At 57.6% G+C, this 16,591-nt stretch overlaps 2 protein-coding genes across 3 annotated transcripts; both read right to left on the bottom strand.

Annotated features, from left to right (window-relative positions):
• Positions 1-485: 485 nt before the first annotated feature.
• On the bottom strand, positions 486-9,536 carry NRGN (neurogranin). Of its 2 annotated transcripts, none has more exons than XM_054176168.1 (3): positions 9,395-9,536; positions 5,007-5,216; positions 486-651 (listed from the first exon to the last, which is right to left on the bottom strand). In XM_054176168.1, exons 1-2 carry the CDS (start codon positions 9,407-9,409, stop codon positions 5,007-5,009), a joined length of 225 nt encoding a protein of 74 aa, XP_054032143.1. In that variant the 5' UTR covers positions 9,410-9,536; the 3' UTR covers positions 486-651. The 2 variants fall into 2 exon arrangements, with proteins under 2 accessions (XP_054032143.1, XP_054032145.1); XM_054176170.1 differs by having other exon boundaries at positions 5,007-5,213; positions 9,395-9,535.
• Positions 9,537-13,192: 3,656 nt separating this feature from the next.
• On the bottom strand, positions 13,193-16,514 carry SPA17 (sperm autoantigenic protein 17). The gene is made up of 4 exons (XM_054176021.1): positions 16,364-16,514; positions 15,490-15,548; positions 15,267-15,341; positions 13,193-13,258 (listed from the first exon to the last, which is right to left on the bottom strand). Exons 1-4 carry the CDS (start codon positions 16,512-16,514, stop codon positions 13,193-13,195), a joined length of 351 nt encoding a protein of 116 aa, XP_054031996.1.
• Between the last annotated feature and the right edge of the window lie 77 nt (positions 16,515-16,591).

The raw sequence follows: 16,591 nt of genomic DNA, 5'->3' as shown, positions 1-16,591 counted from the left end.
TGTGACATCATGACAAGGCTGTGGCTGTGACATCACACTGGCTGCTCCTGCGTGACGCCCCGGCAGCTGCCACACCCCCAGCAGTGATGTCACACCCCCAGAGCCCCACCTGTGCCATCAGCCCACACCACACACCCAGGGGTGACACACTGCCAGCCCTGGCTGCCTGTGCTGATGTCACAGCCCCTGCATGATGTCACACAGGCTCCGGTGTCACACCCCCTGGATGACATCACACTCTCTGATGTCACACCCCTGGATGACGTCACACACTCTGACGTCACACACACTCTGACGTCACCCCCACCGGATGATGTCACGCTCTCTGACGTCACAGCTGTGCAGGACGTGCCTCCCGCCGCTGCCTGCCCGGGGGTGAGGTCGCTCTGCGCCATCCCTGCGGCCAGCACCTGCCCAGCTCTGTGCCGCCTCCCCCTCACCGCCCCGGGGGTGCCATCGAAAGGTGCCAAGGACAGCAGGGCCTCTGGCAGGGACCTTTATTGGGGTGGGCAGGGGCTGGGGTCGGGGGGTGGGAGGCCCCGGCGGGGGAGGGGCCCCGGGGGCAGCATGCGGGGGGCAGCGGTGGGGAGAAGCAGAGGGTCCTGGGCCTCGGCGGGCGCCAGCGGAGGTCCGGGGAGCGCCTGGGCAGCCCTGCAAGCAAGGAGAGAGAGTCAGCACCATGCACCCTGCCTGCAGCCTGCACCCTGCCTGTGCCCTGCCCATGTCTTGCCTGTACCCTCTGAGCTGCTGCAGGGTTGGAGGCTCTGCAGAGGGACCTGGGCAGGCTGCAGGGAGCAGCCAAGGCCAAGGGCATGAGGTTCAGCAAGGCCAAGGGCTGGGTCCTGCCCTTGGCTCACCACAACCCCAGCAAGGCTCCAGGCTGGGGCAGAGGGGCTGCAAAGTGCCCAGCAGCAAAGGCCCTGGGGGTGCTGGGTGCCAGCAGCTGCAGAGGAGCCAGGGGGTGCCCAGCTGGGCAAGAAGGCCACCAGCAGCCTGGCCTGCAGCAGCAATGCTGTGGGCAGCAGGAGCAGGGCAGGGATTGTGCCCCTGGGCTGGGCACTGCTGAGGCCACCCCTGGAGTGCTGCCTTCAGCTCTGGGCTGCTGGCTCCAGCAGGACCTTGAGAGGCTGCAGCAGGGCCAGGGAAGGGCAAGGAAGCTGGGGAAGGGTCTGGAGAAGAGGGCTGGGGAGGAGCAGCTGAGGGAGCTGGGGGTGGTGAGGCTGGAGCAGAGGAGGCTGAGGGAGACCTCTCTGCTCTCTGCAGCTCCCTGCAAGGAGGCTGGAGCCAGGTGGGGCTTGGGCTCTGCTCCCAGGAACAAGGGACAGGTCAAGAGGCAATGGCCTCAGGCTGCCCCAGGGGAGGTTCAGGTTGGCCATGAGAAGAAACTTTTTGCCTGAAAGGGTTCCCAAGGCCTGGCCCAGGCTGCCCAGGGCAGAGATTGAATCCCTACCCTGGAGGTGTTGCCAAGAGGCAGAGCTGTGGTGCTGAGGGCCATGGCTCAGCCCCAGCCTTGGGAGGGTTAGAGAAGGGTTGGACTGGATGGGCTTCAAGGTCTCCACCATGTTTCCGCCAGTGGAAGAGTTTCTGCCCTCCTGCCCTTTCCCCACAGGAGCTGGAGCCCAGGCTGGCTCTGCTGGCAGCTCCTGGCTCTGCTGGCAGCTCCTGGCTCTGCCCTGCCTCTGGGTGCTGGTAGCTCCCCAGCCATGCCTGCAGCTCAGGAGCTCTCCTGGAGCAGAGAGCAGTCCTGCAAAGCCACCCTGCAGCCCCTGGCACTCCTGTGGCACTCCATGGAGCTGCAAGAGGAGCAGCTCCAGCACCCAGCTCTGGCTGCAGGAATTTGCTACAGGGGAGGGTTGGGTTGGAGATGAGGACCAATTTCTTTGCTGCAAGAGTGGTCAGGGCCTGGCAGAGGCTGCCCAGGGAGGTGGTGGAGTGCCCAGCCCTGGAGCTGTTCAAGCAACCTGCGGCCATGGCACCTGGGGCCATGGTGGTCTTGTGCTGACATTGGACTGGATGAGCTTAGGCAGCTTCTCCAGCCCAAAGAATTCTGATTCTATGACCTGCCTGCACCCTGCCTGCACCCTGCCTGCACCCTGCCACTGCACCCCGCTCTTGCTGTCTGCACCCTTTGATCCAGCTGCACTCTGCCTGCACCCTGCCTGCACCCCGCTCCTGCATCTTGCCTGCACCCTGCTCTGGCATCCTGTGCTCTGCCTCCATCCTGTTCCTGCACATTCTTCTTGCATCTTTCACCCTGCCTGCACCCTGCTCCTGCACCCTGCTCCTGCGTCCTGCATGCACACTGTGCCCTGCCTACATCCTGCTGCCGCTATCTGCACCCTGTCTGCATCCTGCGCCAACATCCTGTGCTCTTCCTGCACCCTGCTCTTACATCCTGCCTGCACCCTGCTCCTGCACCCTGCTCCTGCACCCTGCATGCACACTGTGCCCTGCCTACATCCTGCTGCCGCTATCTGCACCCTGTCTGCATCCTGCGCCAACATCCTGTGCTCTTCCTGCACCCTGCTCTTACACCCTGCCTGTACCTTGCTCCTGCACCCTGCTCCTGCACTCTGCCTGCACCCTGCCCCTGCCCTCTTTGCACCCTGCCCACGCCTGCTCCTGCAGCTTGCACCCTCTCTGTGCCCTCCCCCTGCCCACACCCTGCCTGCATCCTGCTCCTGCCCTACTTGCAGCCCACCCACACCCTGCCTGCACCCTCTCCCTGGCCTGCTCCTGCACCCTTGTCTTGCCTCCCACTGCTGCCTGAACCCTGCCTGTACCTGGGGGGAGGGGGGACAGGACACCCCCCCCAGGGTTCAAACCTCAGCAATCTAATGAGGCAGCTCTAACGAACCTGCTGGCCCTAATGAGTGGCACAGGCTCTGCACTTGCCAGCTGCTGCCCCACTGCATCCCCACTGAATCCCCACTGCAGCCCCAGTGCATCCTCACTGCAGGTCCTGCCTCTCCATTGCATCCCCACTGCCTCTCCATTGCATCCCCACTGCATCTTCAGTTCCTTCCCACTTCATCCCCATTGAATCCACTGCATCCCCACTGTATCTTTACTGGATTCCCACTGCAGCCCCACTGATTCCTCCCTGCATCCTCAGTTCCTTCCCACTGAATCCCCACTGGATCCTCATTGCATCTTCAGTTCTTCCTTGTTCCATCCCAACTTCATCCCCACTGCATCCTCAGTTCCTTCCCAGTGTATTTCCACTGTGCCTCCATTCTGTCCTCACTGTATCCCCACTCTATCCCACTGCATCCTCAGCTACTTCCCACTGCTTCCTCAGTTCGTCCCCACTGCATCTTCAATTCCTCCCCTCTGCATCCCTACTGTATCCTCAGTTTCTTCCCACTTCATCCCCACTGCACCCTCAGTTCCTTCCCATTGTGTCTTTACTGTATCTCCCCTGTATTCCACTGCATTCTTAATTCTTTCCCACTTCAACCCCACTGCATCCCCCTTGCTGCCCCACTGTATCCTCAATTCATCCCTGCTGCATCGTCAGTTGCTTCCCACTGCATCCTCAATTCTTCCCCACTGCATCCCCATTACTTCCTCAGGTCATCCTTGTTGCTTCCCCACTGCACCCTCAGCTCATCCCCACTGCATCCTCACTGCTTCCCCACTGCATCCTCACTGCATCACCATTACTTCCTCAAATCATCCTTTTTGCATCCCTGCTGCATCCTTAGTTTCTTTGCACTGCATCCTCTATTCCTTCCCACTGCACCCTCAGCTCATCCCCACTGCATCCTCACTGCTTCCCCACTGCACCCTCAGCTCATCCCCACTGCATCCTCACTGCTTCCCCACTGCATCCTCACTGCATCACCATTACTTCCTCAAATCATCCTTTTTGCATCCCTGCTGCATCCTTAGTTTCTTTGCACTGCATCCTCTATTCCTTCCCACTGCACCCTCAGCTCATCCCCACTGCATCCTCACTGCTTCCCCACTGCACCCTCAGCTCATCCCCACTGCATCCTCACTGCTTCCCCACTGCATCCTCACTGCATCACCATTACTTCCTCAATTCATCCTTTTTGCATCCCTGCTGCATCCTTAGTTTCTTTGCACTGCATCCTCTATTCCTTCCCCCTGCATCCTCACTGCTTCCCCACTGCACCCTCAGCTCATCCCCACTGCATCCTCACTGCATCCTCACTGCATCACCATTACTTCCTCAATTCATCCTTTTTGCATCCCTGCTGCATCCTTAGTTTCTTTGCACTGCATCCTCTATTCCTTCCCACTGCATCCTCGCTGCTTCCCCACCGCACCCTCAGCTCATCCCCACTGCACCCTCACTGCTTCCCCACTGCACCCTCAGCTCATCCCCGCCGCCTCCCCCTTCCTCCCTCAATTCATCCTTGTTCCACCCCTGCTGCATCCTTAGCTCCTTTCCACTGCATCCTCGCTGCTTCCCCCCTGCCCCCTCAGCTCATCCCCACTGCATGCCCCCTTGCCCCCTCATTTCCTTCCCCCCCATCCCCACCACTCCCAGCAGCCACACACGACCCCAACCCTCCCCAACCCCCCACCCCGATCCCGGGGGGAGGCCATTCCCCTTTCACCCCGGCCACAACCACAGGGCGCAACCCCCGCCCCGCACACCCCCACCCCCGGCGGTGCCAGCGCTGCCGGGCGGCCTCGGGCACCGTGGGCGCTCCTTTAAATTTACCTTTTCCTGCCAGGAGACTGTGACACAGGCTTTTAAAAATAGCCTGCGCTGAGGCGAGGCGCTCGGGGTGGTGTTGCTAAGGGAGAAACCGAATCCAAATCTAGGACTTCGCCTCCTTCCCCCCCGCTCACTACTACGGAGCGCTCCCAAAATTAGGGCAGGCAGCCCGCGGGCTTCCACCTCCTGGGATCCAAAACCCCTTTCTCCGGCCCGGGGAGGGCGACCCGGCGTGAGGAACGACCCCGGCCGGGGTCGTTCCTCACGCCGGGTCGCCCTCCCCGGGCCGGGGGTGAGGGATTTGGGGACCTACCTAATCGCCGTTGCGGAGGTCACCCCCGCGGGTGCTGTTGGCGCACTCGGCGTCCTTGGTTTTCCGATCGATCTCTCCCCCTTTGATCTTCTTGCGAGTCATGTGGCCGCGGAAACTCGCCTGGATCTTGGCCGCCGCCGCGTTGGCGTCGGGGTCGTCCAAAGGGATGTCCAGGATGTCCTCGTCCAGCTTCGTGCAGGCGCCCTCCTGCTGGAAAAGGACAACGAAACCCCCACCCCCCCCACCCCCGGGGGGGTTAGCGGTGCTGAAAGGTCCGAAGGATGTCCCCTGGCTGTGGTTAATGCATTCAAGGAGGGCCTGGATTAGCTCCCCCCTTGCTGAAGAGGAGAGGTCTTCACCCAGAACTGGGGTGGGGGTGGGGGTGGGGGTGGGTGGTTGAGGAGTGTGAGAAGTCTTTGCCTAAAATTGGGGTAAACTGATGAATGTGAGAGGGCTGTGCCCAAATTGGGGGTTGGTTGATGAATATGAGAGGTCTTCACCCAAAACTGAGGTTGATGGAGGGATACCAGCAGTCTTCAACCAAAATTTGGGGTTGGTCGATGAATGTGAGAGGTCTCTGCCCAAAATTTGGAGTTAATTGATGACTGTGAGAGGTCCTCACCCAAAACTGAGGTTGGGTGATGAATGTGAGAGGTCTCTGCCCAAAATTTGGGCTCATTGATGAATATGAGAGGTCTTGGCCCAAAGTGGAGGTTGCTTGAGAGGTCTTCAACCAGAATTTGGGGTTGGTTGATGAATGTGAGAGGTCTTTGCCCACAGCTGGGCTTCGTTGATGGATGTGAGGAGTCCTCACCAAAAATTGGGGTTGGCTGATGAATATGAGGGATCTTCACCCAAATTTGGGGTTAATTTCTGAATATGAGAGGTCTTCACCCAAATTTGGGGTTAATTTCTGAATATGAGAGGTCTTCACCCAAATTTGGGGTTAATTTCTGAATATGAGAGGTCTTCACCCAAGATTTGGGTTAGTTGATAAACACCAGGGGGGGTTTAGTTGCTAAAAATGAGGATTCTTGGGCAAAACAAGAGAGAGAGCTCGCTCTCTGCTGAAGAGGAAGGTGAGTTGCTAAGTGTTTGGGGGCTTTCTTCACCAAAGCTGAGGCTTCTGTGCTAAAAATGAGGACAGTTGGATGAAAATGAAGATTCTTTACCAAACCCCAAGGTTCTTTGTTAAAAATGAGGGATATCTGATAAACACTCAGGGTCTTTTTCTGCCCAAAAGCAGGGTCCTTTGCCCAAATGAGGCTCCTGTGCTAAAAGGAAAAGGCTCTTTGCTAAAAAGTGAGGAATCCTTCCCAAAAACCAGGATTATTGGCTAAAAATGAGGATTCTTTGCTAACTGTTGGGGTCCTCTGCTGCAAATTCGGGTCAGCTGGTGAATGAGAGGGCTTCCTCTGCCAGAAATGAGGGTTCCTTGCAAACAAAAATGAAGGTTCTTTACTAAAAATCAAAGTTCTTGGCTAAAAACCTGGGGAGCAGTGCTAAAAATGAGAGTTCCTTGCTGAGCATTAGGGTCCTGAGTTCCAAGGGACCCTCACAGTCAGAGCTCTTTGCTAAAGGTTGGGGTCCTTTGATGAAAATTGGGGTCCCTTGCTGCCAGTTAGGGCTCTTCCTTTGCTAAAAAGGAGATTTGCTCCCCCAAACCCCAGGTTCTTGGCTCAAACAACAAAAGGGGGGGGGGGGGGCTAAAAATCCTTCGGGGGTCTCCTGGGGCCTTTGGAGCTGAAAGTGCATCGTGGAAGATGTTTCACCCCCTGCTCATCCCTAAATCTGCCCCCCCGACCCCTTGGCTGCAAGAACCCAGACCCCAGGAGCCCAAATCCTACTCCCTGAGGGGTGGGATAGAGGGAGAGGAGCACCCACAGGAGCAGGGGGTGGGAGTTGGGGAGCAGGGTTGGGGTGGGTCAAGCCAAGCTGGCTGTGCCTCAGTTTCCCCTTCCCTGGCATCCTGCTGCATCCTCTTGTATCCCTTGTTGGGGCTTCAGACAGAAACAGCAGGAAATTGGGGAAGAGGGAAATGCCAGAGGGGAGGAAAAGGATTCCCCCCCCCAGCCCCACCAAATAAAAGGGTAAATCACTGCAGCCCACTGCCCCCCTGCAGCATCCCCCCGGAGCAGGAGGACCTGGTGCTGAAGTCCGGGGGGGGAACCCCCATGGGGCTATGGGAAGGAGCTGGTGTCGGATGCTCTGCTGTCAACAGCGGTGCAGGGGGGTGGGAGGCGGGGGGGGGGGGGAGGGGGTATCTGGGAGGTGCAGAGCTGGGGGGCAGGGCTGGGTGTGATGCTTCTCCCACGGGAGCATGCCGTGGCTCCGGAAAGTTGCTCGGGTTGTTTTCCTGGCGGGAAAGGTGAAGGGAGAGAAGGAGCAGCAGCAGGGGCAGCAGAGTGACAGCTCTGAGGTGGAGATGATACAGCCGGGGTGGAGATGTCACAGCCAGGGCTGGAAACTCTACAGCCAGGGCTGGAAATCCTATCTAAGGGGCACAGAGCCCTATATGCAAAGCAGAAATCCTATATCCAGGAGAGAAATCCTATATCCAGGGGAAGGAAATCCTATATGCAGGGGGGAAAACCTACAGAGAAGGAGGCATATCTTGTATCCAGAGGAGAAATCTTATATCCAGAGGAGAAATCCTATATCCAAGAGAGAAATTTTATATCCTGAAGGTGAAAACCTATATCCAGGGCTGGAAATCCTATAGATGGCTGAGGGAAACCTACACACAGGGAAGAAAACCTATATGCTGGGGGGGGGGTATCCTATATCCAGGGGGAAAATCCTGTATCAAGGAAAGAAATCCTACGTGCTGGGGAGAAATCCTACATCAAGAGAGACACAAACCTATAGCCAGGGGAGAAATCCCATATCCAAGGGGATGAAATCCTGTATCTAGGAGAGAAATCCAGTAGTCAGGGGAGAAATCCTACATCCAGGGGGTGAAAACTTACAACCAGGTGGAGGAAACATATCCAGGGGGACAGATCCCACATCCAGGGGGACAGATCCCATATCCAGGGGGACAGATCCCACATCCAGGGGAGAAATCCTGTATTCAGGGGGAGAAATCCTATACACATATGGGTGAATCCTATATCCAGGAGAGAAATCCTTTATCCAGGGGGTAAACAATTACATCCAGGGGAGAAATCCTACATCCAGGATGAGGGAAATCTAAATCCAAGGGGAGAAATCCTACATCCAGGGGGAGAAATCCTACAAGCAGAGCATAAGAGCCTGTAACCAGGAGAGAAATCCTATATCCAGGGGAGGCAAACCCTATATCCAGGGAAGAAATCCTAAATCCAGGGGAGGAAAAACCTACATCCAGAGGGAGAAATCCTATATCCAGGGGGAGAAACCCTTTACCCAAGGGATAAAAACTTATATCCAGGAGAGAAATCCTACATCCAGAGGGAAAAAAATCCTATAAGCAAGGGATGAAAAGCTGTATCCAGGGAGAAAATCCTATATCCAAGAAACCTACATCCAGAGGGAGAAATCCTGTGCCCAAAGGGAGAAATCCTATATCCAGAGGGAGAAATCCTATGGGGGGGATCCTATATCCGAGGGGAATAAATCCTCTCTCCAGGGTGGGTTTTGCCTCTCGGCAGGTGCCCAGGAGGGCAGAGAGGTGCTGCTCCCCCTGCTTTCCCGGCTGAGCAGGAGGGGGAAAGAGGAAAAAGGGGGGAAGTGGAGGGAAAAAAGGAGGAAGAAAGGAAAAAAGGGAAAGGGGGAGGGGGAGGGGGGGGGAGAAGGGGGTGCAAGGAGCAAAAAAAAAAGGGAGGGAAAAGGGGCAAAAGGCTGCGGTTTGGTGTTGGATCAGCACCCGGAGCCCACTGGCGGCCGGGCAGAGAGGAGGCTCGCCCCGTGGAGAGGAGGGATGGGTGCAGCCCCAGTGCCCCCCAGTTCATCCCTTGATCCGTAAGGATCCCCCAGTCCCATCTGGAAAGTAATCTGGGGGCGGGGGTGGTGAGAGAAGCAGAGCCCCGCGTCTGGCCGCTGGGCTCGGGGGCACTTCGCCGATGGGATGCTGGCTGCGAACTGGTGTGAAAGGGGAGGGAAAGGGGCTCGGGGGGGATGAGGGGGTGGGATGTGGGTCTGTCGGGTGTGTGTGTGGGGGGATGTCCACAGCAGCGCTTGGGTGAGGGCGGGTTGAGCCTTATGGGTGCAGTACCCACACCCCCACCCCCTCCATCCCCACCCCGAACCCCCTCCGCCGCCCCCGTACCCAAGCCAAGCAGCGGGGAAAGGGGAAACTGAAAAGGCAACGAAGCGACGTTTCGGAGCGGTTGCGGGGGGGGGGGGGGGGGGGGGGGGGGGGGATGGGAGGGGGGGTGTAGGGCAAAAGAAGGGCGAGGGGCACCTACGTTGCAGCAGTCCATGGTGGGTGGGTGGGCAGCGATGGGCTCGGGGCTCCGGTGGGCTCGGCTCTCCCCGGCAGCTCTCCGGCGCGGGTGGCAAGTTGAGCGGAGCCGCTTGCCTACGTAAGGGCTGCTCCGCCGGGCAGCCTATCGCGGCCCGCAGCCGCCGCTGCCAGCCTGCCGCGGGGGGTGGGCTCTGGGGGGTGGGCTCTGGGGGGTGGGCTCTGGGGGGGCTGCTGGGGGGGGGGTAATTTTTTTTATTTTTTCCCCTTCTTCCTCTTTTTTAATTGCGGGGGGGAGGGGGGGGGGGGGGGCGGCAATCTTCTTTCTTTCCTTTCTTTCCCCCTCCTCCCAATTTTCTTCCTGCTGCTTTGCCTGAGCTCCCTAGGAGCCGGCAGCTGGAGTTTGGGAGAGCTGGGGGACAGCAGATGGTCAAATCTGGAAGGGGGCTTCGTGGGGACCAAGGCTGATGCCTTCTCATCTTGGGGCAGCAAAAGGGTCTTTATTTGGGAGGACAAAAGGGGTATTCTGGGTGGCAGAGGGGCACTTCAGGTGGCAAAGAGGCATTTGGGGGAGCAAAAGAACAATTTGGGGCCAAAGAGGTTATATGGGGGGCAAAGAGGTAATTGGAGGGGCAAAGAGGAGTTCTGGGGAGCAAAGGGGTATTTGTTGGGGGTAGGGGAGTGCTTGGCATGCACAGAAGGTGGGGTTGCCCCTACTTGGGTTTGTTGGCATGGGGAGGGTAAAGCTTTGTGACCTACTTAGGGGCTGGCCCTGAGGGAGGGTGAGGAGAGGGAGAGTGGCAAGAGTGAGGAGGGTGAGGATGAGGATGGCAGGGTGAGAGTAGTGAGGATGAGGGTGGCAATCATGAGGATGGTGAGGATGAAGATGGGACATGAGGGTGGTGAAGTAAGGAAGGGGAGAGTGGTGAGAATGAGGGCGGTGAGGGTGAGAATGGCGAAGGTAAAGATGAGGAGGGTGAGGATGAGAGTGGTCAGGATGAGGATGAAGAAGGTGGAGAATGGTAAGGATGAGGATAAGAAGGAGGAGGAGGAGAGTGGTGAGGGTGAAAATAAGGAGGGTAAGGGTAAGGAGGGTGAGGATGGCAGGCTGAGAGTGGTGAGGATGGTGGGGATAAGAATGGTGAGGATGAGGATAGCGAGGATGAGGGTGAGGATGGTGAGGCTGAAGCTGGTGAGGATGAGTATGGTAAATGTGAGGATGTTGAGGATGAAGACGGTAAGGAGGGTGAAGTGAGAAAGATGAGGGTGGTGAAGATGAGGGTGGTGAAGATGAGGGCGGCAAGATTGAGGATGGTGAGGATGAAGATGTCAGGGAAGAGGATGGCAAGGATGAACATGATGAGCATGAAGATGATGAGGATGGTGAGGGTGAAGATGTCAGGGATGAGGATGGAAAGGATGAAGATGATGAGGATGGTGAGGATGAGGATGGTGAGGATGAAGACAAGGATGAGGATGGGGAAGACAGGTAGGCAGGCAGGACACTGTGTCCCACCAAGCACCTGCTGAAGGCCCGGAGTGATGTGGGCTCCACACAGAGGAGGGGGCTCCACTGCGGGGCTCTGGGGGTCCCTTCCCTTCCTGACCTCCCCAAATCTGGGGGCCTACCAGCCAGCCCTGCAGGCCCAGCCCTTGGCAGTGCCACTGACCCTGCTTTCACCTGCCCTCGGCCCACACGGAGGTGAGTTGGGGGCACCCCCAGGAAAGCTGTGGGGACCCCGGGCGCGGGGGGTGCAGCCCCCAGCCCCCCGCCTCGCCTGCCTCGCTCGCCTCTAATCCTGGTTTGGGGGTTGCTAAGCAACCGCAGAAGTCGCCCGTGGGCTCCGCTCGCCGATGCCGGCTCTGGCTGGCCCCCAAAACGTGTCCTGGCCCCCCTAGGATGGGCCACCAGCACCCCCGGGCTCACCAGCACAGCCAGGCCTTGCTGTGCCTCCTCACCCAGGTTTGGGGGCCTGGTGGCACTAACCTCTCCCTTTGCCAGCGGCGGCATCGTCACTGTCACCGCGAGCAGCCCTGTCCCATTGGCATCGCCGTCCCTGCTCCTGGCACTGTCCCCACTCCCACCAACAGCCCCAGCCCCGGCCCCACCACCTCCAGCACCGTCCCTGCTGCCACCTCCACCTCCAGCACCATCCCTGGTTTCATCCCTGTCTCATCCCTGTCACCTCCACCACCATTCCCTCTCCACTTCCACCACTGTCCCTTACCCCATCCCCATCCCTGTTCTCATCCCTGTCACCACCACCACCATCACTGTCCCAGTCTCCCTGGCCCCATCCCTATCCCTGCCCTCATTCCCATCACCTCCAGCACCATCCCCATCACTGTTCCTGTCCCCATTCCCATGATGATTCTCAGTCCCTATTCCTGTCCCATCCTGGTTCCCATCATTGTCCCCATCCACATCCCCACCCCAGTTTCAACCCCCTCATCTCTGTCCTCATCCCTGTTCCCATGCCTCTGCCATCCCCAACCCCAGCCTCATACTCATCTTTGTCCCCACCCCTGTCCTCACCCTCATCACCATTCCTGCCCCCATCCTCACCATCCTCCCTGTCCCCATCTTCATCATCGTTCTCTTCCCTGGTCCCACCTCCACCCCTGTTCTCATCCCCATCGAGTCCACTGCCAGCCCTGTCCCCATCCTCCTCCTCATTCTTGTCCCTATTCCTGTCTCTGCCACCATCCTCATCATCACCCTCATCCTTGTCCCCATCTCTGTCCCCTTCCCTATCCTCATCCCTGTCATGATCCACATGCCCATTCCTGTCCCATCCCTGTCCCTATTCCCAATTCCAACCCCACCACCTCTGTCCCCATCCTTGTCCCTGCCACCATCCCCACCATCACTCTCATCCCTGTCCCTGTCTCTATCTGTGTTCCCATCTCCCTCTCTGCCCCTGAGGCCACTCAGATGGGGTGCAGGCAGTGGCACCCCCAGCTCTCCAGGGCACCCTGCTCCTTATTCCACTGCACTCCATCCCAGCCCAGGCACAAGGAGGTCGCCACCCACTTCACCCACACTTCACCACCTGATGGGGGTCAGCCACCCTGCCAGCAGCACCCAGCCACCCAGGTTTCCCCCCCAGAAAGATGAGTGCTCCCCGAGCACCCCTGGATTCCCTGTTGGCACCCAGCTCATCCCACCAGAGCTGCTTTCCCACCACCTCCTCTTCCCACCAGCGCGGCATGAGGGGAGGTGGAAGAAAACTCTGCTCCAGCAAACCTGGCTCCAGCTTCCAGCAGAAGCCTTGGCTGCTGGGCTGGGATTTTTTAGGCGGGAACAGGATCCCTTTCCCTCATTTTTTACCTCCTCTGGATCCATCCCTGCCTGCTCCAGAGAGAGAAGAGAGGATGTGTTGTGGGGAGAGGAGCTGAAAAGCTTTTAGGGCTGACTCCTGCACTAAGGATCTGGGGGAAATATACTGGGAGGATTCATCCTGCTGCCACAAATCCCTGAAATGCACAAAAACAGGGAGTTGGGGAATGCAGGGGTGGACGACACCCCATTTTCCCCAGCGTCACTCAGCCTCCTCCATCTCTAAATCCCGCTCCGGCCGCGTCCCCCCGGTCCTGGCAGAGCCAGCGAGCTCCGGCGGCTCCCTCCGGCTGCGGCTGCGGCTGCGGAGGAGGGATGTGAAATGCCAGAACATTTCTGATCATTAACGGCAGGGTTTGAGCCCGTTCCAGGCTCCACGTTATTCCCAGGAAAACAACCCGATCCGGGCGCAGCGGCACCGGGGCGATGCTGTTCCAAGCGACTCCAAACCCCAAATCCTCATCAAAGAGCCTGGATTCGGGAAGGTGCCAGCAGGCACGCGGAGCGCTGGGACCTGTTGGCATCCTCCTGCCGTGGGGGGTTGAGGTGGTGGCCAAAAATCCTTTAAAGCCTTGAACAAACAGGGAATTTGGGTGCTGGAAAAGCGCCCTGGGTGGTGTTGGCAGCGCAGCAGGAGGCGGCAGGCGGCGCGGCGCTGCCGGGGCGGGGGGGGGGGGGGGAGGTCACTTGGCACTGGCCCCGGCGCGGGGTCCCTGCCTGCTTGGGTTTGTTCCCCCAATTCCATCCTTCCTGTTTTTTTTCCCAGGAGAGCCGCCGCCGTGGTCCGTGTGCCGTGGGCGAGTGGAGCATATGGCCAGGAAAAAACAGGAATTGGGGGGGGAGAGGGAGGTGAAAGTCGGGGTGAGGCTGGGTGAGGGGGTCCAGCCCCCAGGAATGAAGAGCAGTGCTTGGGGCGCAGGTCCCGGGACCCCTGGGGGTTCAGCAGCGGTTGGGATTCCGCAGCCGCTCCGATGGGAAAATCCCAATTAGGATTGGTTGGGATGGGGCCAGGGGGCTGCAATGCGCCTGGGGGTGCGGGGGGGAGCAGAGGAGCAATGTCACATCGCGGGGACGTCCTCAACGCTCTGCTTTGCCCCCGGGACGCCGGAGCCGGCACGGCCAGGCCAGAAATAGCGGCGGCGGCAGCTCAGCCTGGCCCCTCACGCCTGCTTTTGGAGGGAAAACCCCCCCGGGACCGCTGCTAATAACGGCGAGGCCTCGTTAGTAACGATCCTCATTAACGAATGTGCCCCCTGGGGGTGGGGAAATGAGGTTTGAGGCGGGGGAGTGAGGCGTGGCAGCTCGTTTTGGGTTGGGATGGTTGGGAATGGGGGTTGTGGGGTCAGACCCCTTGGGGGGTGTCCCTTTTACTTCCACAGGGGGAGAGAAAACACTGGATGGGGTAAAACGGGGGCTAATATTGGGAATAATCAATAATAAAGATCATTTGTAGGGTAATATGCATATAGTTATAGGGAATCATCAATAACAAAGATAATTTATAGGGTAATCAGTATATTGATAGGCTATAATCAATAATAAAGAGAATTGATAGGGTAATAAATCTACATTGATAGGCTATAATCAATAGTAAAGAGATTTTGGGGGGTAAAATGGATCTATTTCTAGGGAATAATCAATAATAAAAATGATTTATAGGGTGTTACATATATATTGATAGGGTATAATCAATAATAAAGAGAATTGATAGGGTAAATGTATAGATTTAAAGGCTGTTTGCCTACAAATATGGAAGGGATTTAAATGCTGTGTATTGATCTATAGCTGGGGATATAGATCATAGCTACACAGGGTGAAGTAAAGAGGGTAAGAATCAACACCAAAGAGAAGTTCCAGGGCAAAATGGATACATTGAAGGGGTATTTGCCTACACAAATAATATATACATCGATTTTCAATGTATTAATAAGCATCAGGATGTGGAATAGACATTTATCAGGCCAAATTAAGAGGGTGTGGCCAATCATGAAGGCAATTTGTGGTGCAAAAAAAAATATACTCAAAGGGTATTTCCCTGCACAAAGATTGTATTTCATAGTCTATTCATATACTTATGATATCTATGACCTTTAATAGATAGTTTATCTATTCAGTGTGTTATTATTCTCTATTAATATATAGAATAGGTATTTATAGGGTAAAGTAAAGAGGGTACAGTCAATAATGAGCAGAATTTATAGGGTAAAAGGAGCTATTTCTAGGGTATTTGCCTACATGATTAACTTTTATTGCTACTTAAGTGTGATGCACATGAACAGAGAGAAGAAAGCTCTGCTTAGAGGCCAAAGGCAGTGGCTGTGTGTTAAGAAAGACGATTCATAGGCCAGCAGATACTCATTGGGTCTGTCCCTGGTGCTCTCTCAAGACACACTCCTGCATAACCCAGCATGGGAGCAGCAGTTCTGTGTGTCAGTACCTACAGGGTGAGATCCTGTGCCCCGGGCAGGCTCTGGGGGTGCTGCTGGTGCCCGCGGCTGCCCTGGGCTCTGCTGGCTGTGGGTACTGTGTCCCTTACCGTGTGAGCTGCCTCGCTGCCTGCCTGCTGCTGCTCCTTGCCCTTGGCCTCCTTCTCCTCGTCCTCCTTTGGCCTCTGAGGGAAAAGCAGGAAAAGCTCAGATCTAGGTGGGGTGGGACAAGGGCAGAGGAGCCTGCAGGGGGCTGTGGGGTGCCAGCCCTTTGCTCCGGGTACCCCAAAGTCAGCAGGCACATGTGCAGGGAGGGCAGGGCAAGTGTCTTACCTGGCACAGAGGCTGCTCCTCCACTGGGGCTCCCTGTGCCACAGGGTCAACTGAGCCACCTGGTGAAGAAGGAGAAGGCTTGATGCCATGGGTTGGTGGCATGAGGGAAGGGCAAGGGGCGATGGACACAAGGGACTGGTGAGGTGCCCTAGGTGATGGGCATAGGGGCAGGCCTGACACCATGGGCAATGAGCTCAAGAGGAAGGCCTGAGTCCTGGGAGATGGGCACATGAGGGTAGCTCTGATGTCCTGGTGATGGACACATAGGACAGACATGATGCCCTGGGCATCATGGGGAGGTGGGGGAATGGGCACATGGGGCAGGTGCAATGCCCTGGATGATAGGCACCGGTGAAGGCCTACCTCGTGTGATGGGCATATTGGGCAGGGCTAATGCCCCAAGCAATAAGCACAAGGGGCAGGCACAGCATCTTGAGCGATGGGCACACAAGGGAGGTGCAATGCCCTGGGTGACGGGCATATGGGCCAGGCCTGATGCCCTGGATGGACACACACATGGAGCAGACTTGACACCCTGGTGAAAGGACATATGGAAAAGAGCTGATGCCATGGGCAAAGGGGCACAAGGAGCAGATCTGATGCCACGGGCCCGAGGGCAGGACTGACTCCATGGGCAAGAGGCACATGGGCAGGTCTGATGCCCATGGGGTGATGAGCACAAAGGCAAAGGCTGACACGATGGGCGCTGGGCACATGGAGCAGGCCTGTGCCCTGACTGGTGGCACACAAGGCAAGCCTGACACCCTGGGTGACACACAGGAGGAAGGCCTGGTGCCCTGGGTGACGGGCACATGGGCAGGCACGATGCCACACAGGGCGGGCAGGTGGTGCAGGGAGGGGCACTGCCACTCACCCTCTCTCTGCTGCAGCAGCTGCTGGAAGTGCTGAGCAGCGAAGGCCACCACGTCGAGGGGCTGTGCCCGCAGCACCTCCAGAGCCAGCCCCTCCAACAGGTTCAGGAAGCCCGGCGGCAGCCGCAGGACCTTGCAGGAGGGTATGGACATGGCCGCCTCGTCCATCTTCCCCTGCAGCAGGCACAACGGGGGGCACTTCATAGCCAGCACCACGCCGCCCCGGGACG

The sequence above is a fragment of the Dryobates pubescens genome, chromosome 34, assembly GCF_014839835.1.
Source record: "Dryobates pubescens isolate bDryPub1 chromosome 34, bDryPub1.pri, whole genome shotgun sequence".
Lineage (NCBI taxonomy): Eukaryota > Metazoa > Chordata > Aves > Piciformes > Picidae > Dryobates > Dryobates pubescens.
The sequence above is the reverse complement of the archived record's forward strand: the minus strand, read 5'-3'. Positions and strand labels throughout refer to the sequence as shown.

Excerpts from the sequence above, each read along its gene's own strand:
- SPA17 (XM_054176021.1), bottom strand. The coding sequence starts at position 16,514 with ATGTCCATACCCTCCTGCAAGGTCCTGCGGCTGCCGCCGGGCTTCCTG. Across the intron at positions 15,342-15,489 it reads AGGAGCAGCCTCTGTGCCAG|AGGCCAAAGGAGGACGAGGA; the intron begins GTAAGACACTTG and ends CTTTTCCCTCAG. Across the intron at positions 13,259-15,266 it reads GCAGCGAGGCAGCTCACACG|GAGGATGCCAACAGGTCCCA; the intron begins GTAAGGGACACA and ends CCCCCACGGCAG.